Source organism: Zonotrichia albicollis, chromosome 1 (genome assembly GCF_047830755.1).
Source record: "Zonotrichia albicollis isolate bZonAlb1 chromosome 1, bZonAlb1.hap1, whole genome shotgun sequence".
Classification (NCBI taxonomy): domain Eukaryota; kingdom Metazoa; phylum Chordata; class Aves; order Passeriformes; family Passerellidae; genus Zonotrichia; species Zonotrichia albicollis.
Genome location: NC_133819.1, coordinates 85,141,226 through 85,159,851, shown reverse-complemented (window position 1 = coordinate 85,159,851; position 18,626 = coordinate 85,141,226). Strand labels below are relative to the sequence as shown.

At 36.6% G+C, this 18,626-nt stretch overlaps 1 protein-coding gene across 2 annotated transcripts in view; it reads left to right on the top strand.

Moving 5' to 3' along the window:
* The window catches only part of DDC (dopa decarboxylase), a 71,634-nt gene that overhangs the window by 35,509 nt on the left and 17,499 nt on the right, over nt 1-18,626 (top strand). For both annotated transcript variants that reach the window (XM_074546220.1, XM_005484242.4), the window contains exons 6-10: nt 1,816-1,959; nt 8,247-8,313; nt 10,383-10,477; nt 12,307-12,374; nt 17,666-17,742. In XM_074546220.1, coding sequence (XP_074402321.1) covers nt 1,816-1,959; nt 8,247-8,313; nt 10,383-10,477; nt 12,307-12,374; nt 17,666-17,742 — 451 coding nt within the window. The remainder of the gene's footprint in view (nt 1-1,815; nt 1,960-8,246; nt 8,314-10,382; nt 10,478-12,306; nt 12,375-17,665; nt 17,743-18,626) is intronic.

Sequence of the window (18,626 nt, the reverse complement as noted above, 5' to 3'; positions counted from 1 at the left end):
GTGATGAGAAGATTCAAGACAAGGAAATATGAGACAAGATAACTGCTTTCAAGAGGCACAAAGGATATTTATCCTTCCTTTTTGTTTGTTTGGGACCCTAAGGTCAGTATTGCACAGACCACCAGTCCCAGAGCTCCAACCGACCCAGTGATGCACAAAACCGTTTACTTGTTTTGACTTTTTTGTCCCATATAAGAGGCTGACCTGAAATGAGGACTGACAGGCCTTCCTGCCTACTGAAGGTCAGAGGATCTTATGTTTACAGAAGGATTTGCCTTAAGATACTGCTGACCTTTTCTAGCAGATTGTTGCCGAGCTCACCGTTCCTTCTGCGTTAAGAACAGACCTGTGTGACTCATAGGCAATAATCCACAAAAGAAAGTTCAAGCCATTCTGTAAAAGGGAAAACCATTTACTGATAGAGCCCAACAATACCAGAATGCATCTGGAAAAGAATCTTGCTACAATTTTTGAGTCTTGATGAAGCAATTTAGGGGTTCTGACTGGCTAACAACCTCAATGTATTATTGTAGTTTGCTTATCTGCAATTCTAGTATAAATAAGTTCTAAAATAAATTTTTAATTGTACACTTGAAGTGTGGTATTGCTATGCCACACACCTTGTTTTCCCCTTAAAAAGTTGTATTTCAAATTTAGGCTTCCTAATTTTCCTATGCTGGTGCCTAATTAGTCACCAAGCACATTAAAAAGGGGCACTACTGAGATACAAATTGATGGTACATCTGTCTTTAAAACATGTCATTCCAGAGATATGTTTAGCTGAAAGGCAAAAACTTCATCTAGGCTAGTTCAACAAAATTCTGGATTGCTATTTTTGTGATTATATGCTAAATTGAAATAGAATTAATAAGCAGTCTTAGGCACTGGCAAGAATCAACAAGGAGATTGTGAATGAGAATAGTCATGATATAAAAAGGTGAGGCATTTTCCTCTTTCAAATTAATGATGATTAATGAAATTATAGAAGGTAAAATAGCTTTTCTGTTTGTTTGTTTTAACCACGCTTTAAAGGAGATTATTTTGTGGCTAATGTACCTCTCATTGTCAATGGAGTTTTTATTCTTGTTATTCTATTGTAGTTCACAAATTTATGAGAATTTGTTGGTGATAACTTCATTTTTATTAACAGAGATGTGATTTATTTTCTAAAACAATATTATTTCAGGGGAATTAAATTGAAGTGTTGTAAATAATGAAGAGTTGTAAACACGTTTTGGGAATGATCCTTACTTGCCTAAAGTGACTGAATGATCGAACCACAATGTAGTTAGTATGTAATCAGAAAAAAATGGTTGTGTAAGAAAATATCTGTCTGTACCATACTGTGACATGTATAATTTTAGAGTTCCAAAAAGCTATACAACATAAAAATATGCTAGCAAGCACCTGAATCATTGTCAGACAAGAGGATTATCTGCACATCTTTTGATTGATCTAGAGCCAAATCCTGAAGCTCCGCATCAATCCTACCATATAAATTAAAGCTCTCACTAAGGTTAATGGAACTCTTGTCTAATCTGATCACGGCAATGGTCTCAAGGGTATTGCAGGGTTGCTATTAATTTATTTTGTGTATGTGTGTATTTATGTATATGTGTATATATATATATGTGTGTGTGTGTGTGTTCATCTACCTATAGGAAAGGTATGTATCTATTACATATGATCAACAGTTCTAGGATCTCAAGTATGGCTTCACTTGAAAGGACTTACTTCTTTAGTTTGTAAATTCAAATGAACTTCTTGCATTCCAGTAAAAGGTATTGGTCTTAAAACTTGCCCGTTTCCTTGTAGGCTCATTCCTCTGTGGAAAGAGCTGCATTAATTGGTGCCGTGAAGATTAAAAGTGTTCCTTCAGATGACACATTTAGTGTTTGTGGTTCAGCCCTGAAGAAAGTTCTGGATGAAGACAAAGCTGCTGGTCTTATACCTTTCTTTGTGAGTACTGGGTTTTAACAAATCAGTGGATTTAATGCTTCTGATAAGATGCTTTTGACATGAATAAATGGCCTTGTCCCTAACAGAGGCACTGGTAGGCAGCTGGGCTAGAATATTAGGGGAGGTTGCATGGGTGTTCTTCACATAACTTTTTGTGCAGGAGGAGAAAATAATTTGAGCAGCTGATTGTACTTCTCAGCAAAATTATGTTTGAGGTCAATTTTATAGTTGCATGTAGTCCTGCAGTGTTATAAAGTCCTAATTCCTCAATTCTGAACTGTTTACCTTTATTTTTCAGGTTCCAACTTACAAATAAAACAAGTTTAAAGGCAGTAAATTAAATGATGTTATCTCAAGCCCAAGTGTCTTCATGAAACAATAGTTTCCTCTTGATAGTATTTTAGCAAAAAAATGAACCTCCATAATATACCCCAAATACCATCAAGATCAGATGCAGTCAGGTACTTGTGAGTAAGTAATTAATCTCTAGCAAGTGAGTTAAAGAGAATGCAGCTGTGGAAACTTTAGATGTCAGCATTTCTTGTTATCTGTCCACTTCTTTTTTCTCCAGAAATTCCTGCTTTTACAGCAGGACAGCGAAGGCAAATATAGTTATGTATCAGTATCTTAAGCTCATAATCCCCCAAGTTTTGACATAGAGCATTGTTAGATTACCTAAAACTCTAAAGCTTGGTTCTACCATGATAAGAACCTGATCAAAAAGAAAAATTGACTATTCATCAGATCTGCTCCTCCTGCCAGTTCAGAATACTATGTTATTACTTCAAGTTAAAACAAGATTGTGCCATTTGTTTTTTTTTTTCCTATGATGTAAGTAACTTCTGTTGTGGTTTTGTACACCACCAAAAAAATTCTTTGCTTATTTCCAAGCATTATGCTCTACTAAACTTGATAAGGACCACAGGCTATATAGATTTATTAAGGGGTATAACATGCTACAGAGAATATGTTTTTACTGGCCTCCACTGAAGAAAAAATCCTCACACAACTAATTTAGAAACTGAGAACTTCAGAAATGGGATTTTTTTAAGAGATTCAAAAATAAGTCACTTTTTTCACAAAAAAGTCATGTCCAACAATTGTTGTTTCTTTTCTTTCATGTTGTAACATTTTGAAAAGGGATAATGTGACTTAAATTTCTGTGAACCGTTTTCAGAGGAATTAGAAGATTAAGTTTGCTTATACTCATGGATTAGTGCCAAATGGGGCAAAGAAGCTTAAATTTCACCAGGCTCTTATGAAAATATAATCTTTTTACTCTTCTTGTTATTACCCTTTAGAGAATGCTTTTATGTAATATGAGGATGACTAGAATGAGAAGTGGTTTTCATTTGTGCAGAGCACTGCTAATTTCTAGGGTGCCTAGAACTAGCAAGTCCTTAGGATGACCAAGCACATCCTGTCAATTGGTTTATAATATAACTGGGAAAAGAAGCATTTCTAGGGATTCCAAAAAGAACTTTTTTTCTGTGGGATGCACCTATTGAGGTGAAGAGCAAACCACAAGGCATGTTTTATTTCTCTTTGTTATGATCCCAGCTCATAATACCTTACACAGTATCCTGTTTCTATATCTCACTGTTAATTTTAAATAATTGCAAGTACAGCAGGATATCACATCTTCATGAAGTATCTATAAATGTCTTTTTTCCTCAGCTTTTGTGCATTAGCAAAAAAAAATGCAACTTGCCCCTCATAAATATTCAAGCCTTATTAATTTTTCTATGCATACAAGAGGAAAAAAATCTAATTCATGTATTCAGTGACACATTTACAAAGGGTGATTTAACTGCTGTTTTTCTTTCTCTGTTTGTTTAGCTGTGCAGCTTTCAAAGACAGCAGAGGCTCTGCCTGACTTAATACAGCCTGTATCGAGTCCTCCACTTATTTGTATACATAAAATATGTCAGGTTTAGCTTAGACTAGATCTCATTATCAGTATGGCTGGCCTCTTAACTCAAAAGGTGTGTTAATTCTCTGTCATGCTGAGCAGCAGTCCATGCACTGTATTAGTGCTCCCTTTTTTGGCTTGCAGTCTTCAAAGGCCATTCCATTTCTTTTGTTCTTGAGTAATTTGGTGCTGTTGTATTTTGTTCTGGCAAAAAAGATATGCACATTGCCAAGGAAACACCTCAGCCACTTGATTCCTTGTCGCCCTGTATTCACTGATCCTTCACTAAGGGGAGTGATTTAACATCAGAGCAACAAGTTTGATGGAAGAAATTCTGCCTGAAGAGACTTGTGACAGCAGCGACATCGCTCCTAATGAAGATGTCTTGTTTGCATCCAAGCTGCTACAGTCTCCCTTAGAAGCAAGGAAAGGTTTTGTAAGGGATTAAAAAGAAAACACAAGTAAATTGCAATGCCTTATAGGCATGTTCCTCCTCTTATTCTTAATGAATAAATGAAGAATCATTATACTGAACTTGATAGCAGTGCTTTCCCTGTAAAGGTGAATGGAGAATCAGGGTCGGGTTTGCTTGATGTGAAACAGGTTCTGTCATTACAGCAATCTGTTAACAAAAGGTTTGCTTTTCACTTACATAGGATTTGGCAGTCAGCCTTTTTTGGGGAGAGGCATTGTCTTTAAAAGGAATCTTTGCATTCCTACCCACCATCAATGTCCTGTAGCACTAGCAATGTGTATATAATTTTGTTCAGTAAAAGCTGTTGCCACTAGGGTACCCTGATCTCTACTTTTGTTTTCTTTCTTTCATTTCTGAGTTCAGACTTGTGTTAATTCATCTCTTTCAAAATACTTTTGTAGAAACTGAAACAGAGATATTTTCATATAGTAAAGCAAGGAGACTGTGCAAGAAAAGCACTTAACCATGTCAGGTGTTGAGACACTAAAGTAGTCACAATTTACTGAGGAGCCATTTCCCAGCACAGATGATGTGCAGCCCTTCACGTGGCCCCGAGTTAAGGGGGAGCTTTAAAACACGTGCTGAATTCATGTCCATTCTATTACTGTGAATACACACTGGTGGTTAAACCTGTGTGTAAATGCCTCTCTCACTTGGGGCCTGTGCTTCCAGCTTGACACAGGCCTCTGTGTTGGCAGAATGCTGGCTGAGATGCCCAAAAGTGAAGACCACTAAGTTAAGCACTCCTAAATTCAGATAGAGTGCCCACTGCATTCAAGCCTGGCTCACCTAAACGTGTGTATGTGGCCTGTGAGCTTTGTGCTCTCTTTCATAAGTCAGCACTGACAGATTGCAGCTGGCATATCCAAGGTACAATATACTTCAATGACCTCAACCAATACAGAGCTCCTACAACACAATTGTCTGCTGCCCAGCATGAAATCTCTCTGATTTTAGATGAAATTACTCTTCTGAATGTGATCCACAGGATATTAAGAAGCAGGCTTTTTCTATCCAGACTCACTCAGGAAACAATAAATCAGAATCAGACTGACAGATGAGCCATCTTTTCAGTAGAACACTTAGATCCTGACCACAGATTTCCATTTGGAAGAAACATTCTTCAGACACGTACAGATGTCTAGGGTGATGTTTCTTAACCCACAGTTTGTGGATGATTGCTGTTCTGTAAAATACTGAATGGTGGTTTAGAGAACTGTTGCAGTTTTCTTCAGGCCACAGACATTCTCATGAGTGCAAGCTGGCAAGAACTGAATAGGAGAAAATAAAAACAATATGTGAACATTGAAAGTTCTGCCTCATTTTAGTTATTTGCAAATGAAAAGCTTTTTGGTGGAACCATGCAAAATGTGTCCACATCTTTTCAGTAGCTGTAGGAGGTATTCCAGTTGAAAAGATTGAGAGGAATTGCTCTCAGGAATCATAAAGATGCATGTATGTTTCCTGACATAGCTCTCCATTTCAGGAAAGTAATACATGAGATGACTGAGTTAAGCATTTTAGCTGCTTTGTATTCACAACCAAGGGCTGAGTCAAATTTGAAGTGCACAACCTGAAAAGGAAAAGGCCTGCAGGCTATACTGAGCCATCAGTCCCATTTCTGTGATGCAGTCTGTCCCCTGCCCTTTGCACAAATGTGATTTTTCTGGTGTTACACAGGCTACAAATTGAGTTAGATTCATTCTGTAGTACTGAGGCAGGGTAATGAGAGTCCTGACAAGGGCAGGTGGTGTCACTCCAAGTGGTTTATGAGAATTAAAGAAAGTAGCTTTGAGGCTTAGACACCTGCAGAGAGGAAAACAAAATTATTTTAGAAATTGAGGTATACTTTACAGAATAAGCCATTATTTAAACAACTAAGCATATGTTGAACTCATATAATCTCTCACTGAAAAAAACATACTTCTTATCCTGATTAGGGAGAGTACCTTAACAGCAGTACAAAATTAATAACAATAATGTGTAACTTTTTGTTATGAAATTTCCATCATTATTTTAATTGCTGGACTAACCAAAGCAATTTCACTCTGATCTTGTCAGAAAATTCATACCATATTCCATAAAATATATGTGTAAAAGCTGAGTTAAGTCTATATTGCACAATTTTTATTTATTTCCCAATACATGCATATTCCTTATGCATATTTAAAAACTGGCATTTTCATCATGGTATCCTCCATTGTGGTAAATATATTTTCACTCTATTCATATGTGCCTTCTTAGGAAAAATTGAGACCAAATTTTTTCCTGCTATTTAAAGAAATACCCTGCAATCTTTTCAAAGCAGCCTCTCTAAGTGGGTGATTAGTCTTCCAGAGAACTCTTAAATGTGCCTCAAGGCACTTCAGTTTTCTGGTTTTCTGTGTCTCAGAATAGAGGCCAGTATAGATAAAGATGAGATTATCTTGAAGCAAAAATATATTAGCTTATGATTTTACTATGTACATACAATTACTTCTCAACTGTATTTGTTCCAAACTCTGGTTCTTAGGAGCTTAGTATAGAAAAAATACTGAATTGTCCCTTTTTTATTTTAATAATTACTTTTTTCAAGTTTTTCTGGGACATAATGTTTGGTTCTTGAAAAGTCCGCTGGATGGACAAGTATAATTTAGGGTTTCCTTTCTTTTCTTATTGGTCTCATAATGAATTTGCTGAGGGACACATACACACAGAAAAATGTGTCTAGTTCCAGATATATAGGGAAAAACTGCAGGAACAAAATATGTTGGTTGACAATGTACTTGGCGGAAAAGGTAACTAGAAATACTAAAATAAAAAAAGCAAAATTCTGGGTTTGGCATTTTTATAATCATGTCCTAGGTGTACTGTAATTTATGTGTGACCTTGGATAAATTATCTATCTCTTTTGTATTTCAATCCTCTGACTATAACACAGCATATTTTATTTGTCTATTTAAACTGTAGATTGTCTTTTATTATGTAAAAAAATCTAGTAAATGACAAAAAACATAGTCAGCCTTTTAGTGCTTTCAGAAATAAGAGAGGGTGTTTAAAACATAAGTGTAGCAATGAAAAATAATGTCAGTTTATATACCCTTGGTAGCTGGGGGTTATTGATTAAAATTCTACCTGCATATTTCCAAAAAATTACAATAGCTCATTTTCACCTAGTTATATTCTCTTTCTACTGTGAAACTTCAGCATTTATGTTGCCTCTGCCTTTGACCCACTGGTCACACAGAAGGATATATTAAATGAGGCATGAACAGAACGAAGGAAGGACTGTTCCAGTGTTTTTGGATGAATCTGGGAGAAGAAGTTTCTCTGTGAAAAAGTCTTGCAAGCCAAGTAGGAAACATATGCTGCTAGTGAACAGGTTCCAGGTTGCAGATCTCTTGAGCATAAACTGGTTACAAATCTCTGTTGCAGAGCTGTGGCTCTGATCAAGACAGCAACATTTGTCCATCTATTCTGTCAATAATAATTCCAGCACCTTTAAATTGCTCAAGTTCAGAACTTGTTTATGTACCATGAACTGCAAATCATTTTGGTGGGATTTGCATATGTTAAGATAGTACTGAGCCACGCAATAAACATGTGGAACTTACAGAAAATACATAAAATATAGCATTAGCACAACACTGTGCCTATATTACAGTACTTATTCAATTTTTCATAAACATTTTTATTTTATGCATCTGCTTCAATGGACTGTTATGGGAGCCTTGGAAAAAACCAACCCACAGACTTAAAAGTTCCACTAAGGGACTACTTAAGTGCCACTAATGACTAACATAATTTTTTTTTGTTCTATAATGTCTTGTACTTTTGTTTATTGCTGCCTTTGCAGACTGTTTTTCTCCTTTGGTAATTTTCTATGCTGTAACGCTTTTATTTTTTTTTTTGGCTCTGCAGTTCTGTGCAACACTTGGAACCACCTCTTGCTGCTCCTTTGACAAACTCTTAGAACTGGGTCCTATTTGTAAGTCTTTGCTGCTTCTTTCTAAAATTTCAGATACCAGTTTAAGCCATGCTGAGTCATTTCCAGGACATTATGCTGTGTCAGTGTCCAAATACAATAAAGCTATTTACAGATGAGACCTTCAGTTACAGTTTTATTTCTAATATTAGGTCAAGAAGCAAATGTGCATTCTCAAGCTGTTAAATGGTTAGAGGACATTGCCTTGAGGGTTTCTTTTCCGTGGGGGAGATATATTTTGGAATACTTAAGAATTACTATAAGGGCCTCAGTTTGTGACATACTTCTTCAGACCCTTCTGCCCTGCAAGGACATCTAGAACAATGCTGAATATCAGGGAAAAGCTGAACTCTTAATTCTGCTCTGCACCAAGTGTTTTGTTTCTGCCTGGTTATAATAACTATAAAAGGTAGGGAAATATGCACCAAAAATCCCCATCTATTCTTAATCCTTGCTCTCCCCTTCCCAGTTTCCTTCCTCTTCCAAGAAAATAGGAAAAATGCCAGTGTGTTTACTACAGTGATAAAGTCATGGACTCTTCATAAGTATTTCTTTCTGTGTTATGGTTTGTTGTGTCAAGCTTTGATCTGCAGCAGGGCTTGGTCAAATCCCATGTTTGCTGGCTGATGAAATTGCTACCAAAGCACACCATATCTCTCCAAATGAGAACAGGAAATCCATAGCTGTAAACCACTGGAAGCAACTTCACAGAAACACAGCTTGATTTGATGTTCTGTTAATTTATTCAGGGGTCATTTGCTCTGTGAGGTTTGCTGCCTTTCAGCACAAGCCTCAGTGACTCAATTTCTCCCAGTCCTTCTTTTTGAGCAGGTTCCTAGTAGTTTGCTTAGCAGCTACAGATTGTTTTGCTGTTTGTGCTATTCCTAAAGACCTACTAAAATAGTGACACCAATATTTTCAGGTGTAGCAATAATCATGTGTTTCACTTCAGTGATTCCCTGCTTGTGTAGCAGAGCCAAAAGGATGGCATGCCAGTGAAGTCAGAAATCTCATGCTAGCTTTTCTGCTTAATCTTATCCTTAGCATACATGAGGAGCAGTCCTGTGATATGAAGGCAGTGTCTCAAATCAAGTATATTTTAAAATAGATAATCACTTAAACATTCAACATGTTTTAAAATAAACCTAAGTTATGGATGTTGTGAATAATATTTTATTAGCTTTCCCAGACATTCATGCAAAAAGAAATTTTAGTTCACAAGAATGCAAATTTATTCATGAACTTGGTGCCAGACTGCAGATCTCAGTGGATGTACCTCTGTATGTGGAAATAGCCATCAGAATTATTTGGTGGCAAGTGTAATGTGGGCTTCAGCCATCACCTGATAGACCATAATTGTTACTGAGTGCATTAAAACAGTGTTCTCCAGTAGAGTGGGAATTCTGAATTAGAGTATACCTGGGCTGCTCATATTCCAAAATATTTCTGCAGAAACCATTCAGTGACTAATCAAAAGTAGCACTTTCTCAGCATTTCAGTGCTTGCTTTTGCCTGTCTCCATCCTTGAAATGAGTAGTTTGCTGCACGTAGTTCAAAGCATGTGCATGCACATTTATCAATATGTACAAAATTCTGTTTAGAAATGTGTTTGTGAATCATGAGTTAGAAGGGGAACACAGGTAATATTCTATCTCCTGCTAAAGTAGTTTTATTAGCATATAAATGATAGCTAAATCTCTATATACATTTTTTGAAAGTTTATTTTATAATGGTTCTTAAATTAAAACCACAAAATAATTTATGTTGCTTAATTTTAGTAAGATAAACCTAGAGATGATGATCCTTATGGATCCTTTCCAATATGGGATATTCTGTGATTCTATGCTTCTGTAACTTTTTTCCAGCAGAAGTGGGAAGGAAAAATAATACGTTATATATATAATTTATGTATTAATGAAAACCCAGATGGTGGAAACATTTAATCTCTTAATTTAATTTGAAATTGGGAAAATAATAACATCAAAGAGAAACCTCTCAGGCACTTGGTTTCATGCAAAATAATTGGGCTTTTTAATCAGCTGTTTAATTTATTTCCTTCAATTATTTTTTAGGTAATAAAGAAAATATCTGGATGCATATTGATGCAGCCTATGCGGGAAGTGCTTTCATCTGCCCTGAATTCAGGCATCTTTTAAATGGAGTGGAGGTGAATGAGTGTTTTTTCTCTAGCAGCCTGCTGAAACCTTGCTCTTTTATAGAATTTGTGTGTTTTTTATGCAGCCAAGATTAATGGCTCTTCCAGAATCTCTGAGTAAGCTGCACCTCGGTTTGCACTACAAATCCCTGTACATTCAATTACATTACTTAAATTTGTAAATTTTTAATGGTTTACACTGGGGCTATGTGAGTACCCCTCTGTAAGAAGTTTGTCATTCAGAATAACAAGTAGTACTGAATCAACAAACAAAAAAGAGATATTTTCCCCAAATATCACTAAAGACATATTTGTAACATCCTACATTACACAAAAATGAGAAAAAAATAATTTTGACAAATTAATGAGCTCATTATGTCAGGTTTTCTTCTTACATCCTTAAATTCATATAGTATAGAGCCAGCAGCAGTATCTCAAACAGACAGGGTTTAATAACCAAGAGACATAAATGAAATATTCCCCTAACAGCACTGCTGCTCCTTTTCCGCTGCCTTGCTGAGCTACTTGGCATTCAGTTGCTTAGATAAGAGTACTTCAATTTCCTGCTGCTCCCCTCACTCAGATAAGTCCTTGTCTTCCACGCCAGTGGAGAAAATATTACTGTTTGGTAAAGCCAGAAGTTTAAACACAGCACTGATAGGCAGTGAGTAATGAAGAAGAGGCGGGAAAACCCCCTCACAAATAAAGCATTTCTTTTTGTCTCCTTTTTATCAGCAAATGAAGCTTGTTGTAATTTCCTGTCGGGGAATATTTTTTAAATTATTGTTATTGGTTCCTAAAGGAAATGAAACAGCATCCCTTGTCTGGGCCAGCGTTTGTCATCAGAGTAAATATTTGACAACCATGAATAGGTTTCTTACTTTACATAGTACAGGGTGATAGCAAGATAGATGGATAGATAGATGAGTAGAGAGACAGGCAGATCATCTTCTCTTATTAGAGCATTAGTTAATTGTTTACAAGTGACAGGGAAGGTTATGAGAAGCAAATGAGAACAGAAAAGTGCAATATGGAATTGTCAGACCTTGGTGCTGCTGGGTCCCCATCCCCAGCTTTTTAAGGCTGGTGCCTTCTGCCTTTCTTAAAGCATAAAACATGGATGAAACCTTTCTAAAATTTTTACCCACCTGGGTTTTTTCTGATGCCCCACCTAAACATGTCAATTAAACCAGGCGTGGCATATGGTGTATAAATGTGTATTTATTGCAAGTGCTTACTTTTTTGGTGGTTTTGATTTAGATGAAACAATAATTCTATTGCAAGAAAAGACCCTGTAAAAAAAAAAAAAAAAGAAAAAAAAGAAGAAATATTTCCTAGTCAGTTGTAATTTTTGAAGGAATATGATGTGCAGATTCTGAATTACACGTATAGTTTCTTTGTATAGTTTCTTGTTATATATGAATTTTGTGTCTATTAATTTCATATCCTAGAAAACATAGGGATTTTTTATTGGAAAATGTGATATGAACCCCAATAAGTGTTTCTGAGTATGCAAATGCATTTATTTATTTATTTATTTGTTTAAGATCACAATAAGATATACACTTTTCCATAACATATGTAGCAAAAAAGTATAATTGTAAACAAATTCTCAAAATGTTAATAATACCATTAGCCTTACTCCATACCTAACATGAATTCCACTCCCAAAATAAATGAAGATTTAACTCCAACAGTCACTAAATAAGGTGACATCAATATGAACATTATAAAGACCTGATCCAGGAATTGATTTATACTTATACAGACAATTTGACAAAGTCATATCATTATCACATGATTTCTCTTTTGTAATTCTGTTTTTATTTATCCATTCTCAGTTTGCAGATTCATTCAACTTTAATCCTCACAAATGGCTTCTAGTGAATTTTGACTGCTCTGCAATGTGGTAAGTATTTCAGAAAGGGAAACATTACAAGAAACAAAAATGTGGTTTTATTAGTCTTCCTTTCTATGAGTAGACATTTCTTTATATTTTTCAACTGAAATGAGGAAAACTGCATAGCTTTAAATCGTATAAATTATTTACAGAATTCAGACTTTCATTTAATCCAAATTTCAAAACCACAAAGTTCTGAAAGAGACCTGAACTCTGCATTGTGTTCCAAAAAGAGAGAGGAGTCCCCAAAAGTCTGAAGATTTATACTTGCTCCATTTTGGGACTGTTTAAAACATAAATAAAAAACCTTATTTTAAGCATAGCAATGCAATGAACAGCATGCTAAACAGGGGTTTTTTTTCTTTCTTTCTTCCTTTTCTTTTCCATAACATTTCTTTTGGTTTGATTCTTTTAAAAGCCGTTCTAAAAATGTTGAAGATTTGGCTGATGAAAAGCGGCTGATTTCAAAAAGGCCTATTTATGCAATTTTGTACTGACTTTCAATTTCCCCAGATGACAGCCCAGACATTTTGATATTAAATGATGCTGAAATAGAAACCCATAGACATACTTTTAAACAAAACAAAGTATTATGGCAGTAATAATAGCATGGGTTTGTTACAAACGTTCCATGGATGATCCAATTTTGTCCCAAACAAAATGATTACCAGCATCACAATTAATGATACTTGTTAGCAAAACTGCTATTCAACAACTGCAGACCATTTATCAAAATAAATGAAAACATTAATTTCAGTTGTAAAATAACAACATTTACAAAAGAGGAAAAAAGAAGACTCCAAAACATCATCCAGAAATAGGTCAGCCATTTAAAAGAGGAATAAATGTAATACAGGGATCACTCAGTTGCTTTTGGTTAACCTTCGTCTCTTTTAATTTCCCTGGCAAAGTTGGTAAAGTTGGTAAATAAATATATTACCTGAAAAGGTAATACGTTACCTTTTCAGGTAATATATTATGGGTTTTACTTTAATATTTCAGCTGTTGTAGGCATTTTGAATCTTCCCACACATTGTGGTTTTTTCTTTTCCTTAGGGTAGATGGCTTCCATTTAGACCCTAATTTATCAGTAGTGGCAGCACCCCATAACGTGCTGTGTCTCTGGATGTTGGGAAGTGGGAAGATGAGGAAACAAACTCCTTTGCTAATTCCTCCCATCTTTTTCTCATCACTCAAAGACATTGTTAGAAACACAGCCACTTGCAAATTAGACAATACACTATGATTTTCCTTAATGTTTGTAGAACAATGAGGAACCACAGTCTAGTTCCTAACAATTTAGTTTCTCATTAATCCTGCTTTCCCTGAAAACCCTGTGGAACTATGTTAAAGTCATTTTATCTGGCTTTCCAGTAAAACAAATTATGTACAATCACACTGTGTGTTCCCATCTCAGGTGACTTTACGTTATTCCTAATAAAGCTTAGACTTTAGACTTAGGGAAATATTTTTTCTGCATTTTGTTTCTTGTTGGGTTTTTATTTTTTATTTTTAGATAAGACATTGCATAACATGCTTGTTTTCATAGGTAGGAAGATTGCAGTAAAAAGACTCTGAAGAGACCTTGCCACGTCTCCCTACTCAAAGTAAAAGTTTCACAACTATAGCCACTCAGGCTTCAAGTCAGCTAGGCATTTGTGTATACGGGTTATTCACTTAATACAGAATAAATATACACTTAAGCTCTTTGACTTGAAGCCAAGACCATTGTCCAGCAAGCTAATTCTAAGACCCATGTCCAAAATTCACCTGCCTTACCAACTGTAACACTCCCTGAGGAGGTGAAAAGTACTAATAAAGGATGAAGGATGCCAAGAAAAAGTAACTGTGAAGAATACATTCTCTTAGGATCCATGAAAAGTATTAAGTAAGATACTGTGGTAGTATGGAAAGAGGAGTTCAGTAAACACTGAACACCATTTCAGAACCAAAGTAATCTGTGCATCCATTGATGACCAAACTCCAAAATAACTCAGACTCCTCAGCACTTTCCCTAATAAACACTTCCATTTCTTTTCTCTGCAAGCTGATTAAAATAATCTACCCATTAGATCTGTAATGTAATTATGTAACTAATCAGTGCAATATGTGGCACTGATGTAGTTTCAGATTTGGAGACAATTTCATTATAAACCTTTTGTAAAATATTCTCAGACTTCCTGATGTACTGAAAAGAGCAGTCAATTTCCTATAAAAAGGAATTTAATAAAGCCAGTCCAAGAAGGGTATATTTTCTACATTCAAATATCAGAGTCCTTTAGAGACTTTCTTTTGAACCTACAGTCAGATTTGCCTGACTTCTTTAATTGATGCTCTGGAATATTATAAAATAGGACTAAGTGTCTTCATTCAGACAGAGTGAAAATAATCTTGCAAAGTCTTGGTATTTTTGACTTTTATTACTATTTTCAAGGTTTAATTGTTAACTTTTGATTGGGAAGGGTGTTTCTGTAACTGGAAGAAGGTGCTTACAGGAAGCACTTATCTGTAGACCATAGAACACAGAATAGTTTGGGTTGAAAGGGAACTTAAAGGTCATCTACTTCCAACCCCACTGTTATGGGCAGGGACACCTTCCACTAGCCCAAGTTTGCTCCAAAACCCACCCAGCCTGGTCTTGAAGAGTGCTTGAAATGAAATTGTATTTCACTCCCCAGCTGTAGCTGAACAAACTTGAACAATCTACTTGAACACAAACTGAAATTTTCCTGGTGGTTCGTTATATCAGGTCACCTTTTTATCTCTCATATAAATGCACAAAATAGAGTGAGGTAGTTAAAAGCTGCAGATGTGCATGCAATTCAAGTAAGTCACTTCTCACAGATTTTCACTACTTATTTTTACCAGGAGTTTTGTTGTGCGTTTTGTATTATGAATATTAATATGTGAATCTGTGCTACTTAGGCTAGGTCTTGGTCTATTAGCATAACCTCCAGCCTTAAAAAAATTGTAGTTTACCAGCATAATTTGTGAAATACATATTCACAGGATCACAGATTCATTAGGGTTGGAAGGGACTTCTGGAGATCATCTAGCTCTATGGTTTTCCTCTTGAGAGGTGGTCAAGGAACATCTTTCAGGCTGGTTGATAAAAGGAACATCTTTGAGGCTCTGCCTCAGAGCCCCTTTAACAGAGAGCCACCCACTACAGTCACTCAACTTTTCTTTTTACAGTAACCACCACATGGCTCCTGATGTAGGCTCACCTTGTTTGCCTTGCTCACAGACATCTAAAACCTCTAAAGAATCGTACCTGATTTTGCTCTGAATGTTGGAGGGTGGAGGTTGGTTGGAGCCCTGCTTTTTTTTTTGATCGCCAGGGTCCAAGGTGTCTCAGTGTTATCCCCTGGAGGTGGATGGTTCTGGAGCCACACATCTACCTCTGTTTGAGTCCCTCCACTACCACAACAGCCTGTTATCTGTGTCTTGTAATGCAGCCATTTGACAACAGGTCATCCACCCGTGCACACCTTGTGCAGGTACCAGCCTTTTCTCCAGGAGAATTATCTGGGTATCCATTGCAAGCTACCAGCAGCACTGACACCTCCTTCCTTACCAGTTCCATCTGAGTGGCAGCATCAGACTTCTCAGGGGCTGCTCCACTCAGTGCACTGGGTCTGGCTCCAAGGTGGGGTCTCCCCATTGTGGCAGAGACCTTGAGCACTGAGCACTCTGGTCTGGATCTCCTTAGGACTTGCCTGGGTGTGGACCTGCTTGCAGAATGCAGCAGCACCCTTTCTGCATTCCCTGCCTACAGAAATTTCATTTTTGTGTGTTCTAAGCTAGATGTTGCTACAGAATAGTTACCCTTCCCATTGTTTTATACAGCATCTTACAGGAGAAGAAATAAAGCATTCACAAAACATCTTAAGACGTTGCTTATAACTTGGATTAGCTACATGGAGAATGAGCTACTGAAACACAAATATACCAAAGTAATCAAATACTTCAAATAAACTGCAGTAGAACAACATAAAATCTGTTAAAAATATTTATCCTAATTAAACCTTTTTTAAATCATTGTTTTCTTCCTTTTGTCCACAGGACATTTTTAGCAATAATTAGGTTATTCACTGTCTTTATTTTACCTGAAAATCTGTCACTATTTTTCATATGCCTAAGTTTACTTATTTTCAGCCATGTACTTCCCTTACCTGAAGGCAAATACTTACCTGTTGTCCTTCATACTTCCCTGACCATTAGAGAGATGAAGGCTTTTTGTTTGTTTGAAAAAGAAGTTTTATGACCACAGTCTAGATGTGAATGAGACTGGGAGTATGTACTGGCCTGTGCATTTATACATACACACTAAAATATTGGAAATTAGATTTTTACTTAGAAATTTACAATTCTACAATAAACAATTAAAACATAGAAAAAAATTTTGGATATTTGTCTTTCAGAGTATCCCTGTGTTGATATAATTTTTGCTTACTTTGTAATATATTTATAGGCATAACATAATGATGTAGCAGTCTTTCCCTTTTTGATTTATGGTTTCTTCTTCTGCCTCTATAAACCCCAACATTTGTGGAGGTGAGTCAGTCTTATTCAGCATGAACCACGAACCAGAAAAATCTCGTTATTAATCACTGGCAAAACACAATTTATTCTCTCTAATAGGACACACTGTCTTTTGAACCTCAGTCCAGTCTCACCACCCCTCAGCTGACAATAGTAAGTTACACTTCTCAGTGCAGCATTGTGCTGCAGAACGTCTGTCAGGGATTGTGTAGTGGATCCAGCTGATGGCAGGGTGGTACAAGAGGGGAGTCAGAGTCAGAGCTGGGGCTTGGCCCTTCCAGGGGCTGCTCCTGCTGCTTCCACAGCAGCACAGAGAGGCAGTGGCCGGCGCCCCCAAAGTCTCAGCGCGGCTCTGCGTGATGTTTAGGAAGCAACAGCTCTTCCCACGCAGCTTTGTACTGCAGTAATTTCAAGACAACTTCTGTTGACTGCAAACATTAACATTGCTTCAGCTAGTCTCACATTCTGGTGTGAGTGTCTATCACCATAAAAAGATCCTCTATGTGTGTTTCTTGTCTGTTTTTAAATATGCAGTCGTGCAGTCATGCTGCCCGTTCCTGCTGAGCCTTACACTTAACGCTTGTAAGTACAGTACTGATATGGCTGTGAAAAAGCACTGAAAATGGCACAGGCTGTGCTCAGGAAATATGCCAGTTTAAACACATTCAATTTGACTTCACTTCTTGTGGAAATTTACTCCCTTAAGTCTTTATTCCTAAATTTCTCAATTTGATTTCTTTCTTTTTTTTATACAGGGTGAAAAAAAGATCAGATTTAATAGGTGCCTTTAAATTAGAACCTCTTTACCTGCAGCATCACCATCAGGAGTCTGGTAATTTTATAATTAAGTGAGATTATTATTATTATTTTGTTTGCACTCTGATGTTTAATGGGAGAAAAAAAAGGACGTAAGATGAAAAAACAATTCTTAAACTACCCAAGTTGTTTAGGAGGCCGTTTCCATTTTCTGAGCACTCTAGGGAGCTAAGCTCATTAAAGTGCAAATACATGTCTAGTGAGATTTTAGTTAGTTAAAAGCAGTACAAGGAAAGTAATTTCATAAAGCATTATGCATTACTACTTTTGTATTGGGATTTCCCCAGCTGCAGACTTACCACTGATTGATTGCAGGAGTGTTGAGAAAATTCTCATTAACTTTTGGCTGTCAGATAAACGTATTATTGGGTGTTGTGTAACAAGTCCCCTATCCTGTCTTCCCCAACACATCTTTCTCCAGAATGATTTCAGGATCTGATTTAGTTTTAGAGTTTCTAAGGCCTGTGACTTTTTTTCTTAGTTATTCATGCAAGCTCTTGATTCAAATTTTTCAGAAAACATGTGAGGGAAAAAACACTCCCAGAAACTACAAAGAAGGGGTGAACTGTGTTTGCTGTCTGTGCTCTGCTTTTGAGTGATAGCTTTCTGGGACTTTATGCTGTGGCCCTCATGCTCTCACACTGGCTGTAGAGAAAGGCAGTAAGAGCAGACTATCTGTTTTGTATGAAATGCTCATGAAAGCTCTTTGCAAAATGCACACAAAGAACTTAAAAATCTCAGGCTCTGTACAAAGCTCCTTAATGGATTAGTGCTGGTCCTTGCACATACCTAGCAACTGCAGTGGTGTTTGCCCTCCTGAAGCCCATTTTTACACATCTGGGTATTAACTGAATACTTGTGAAGAAGGTCACAGCAGTGCAGAGTCAACCTGTGGTGGAA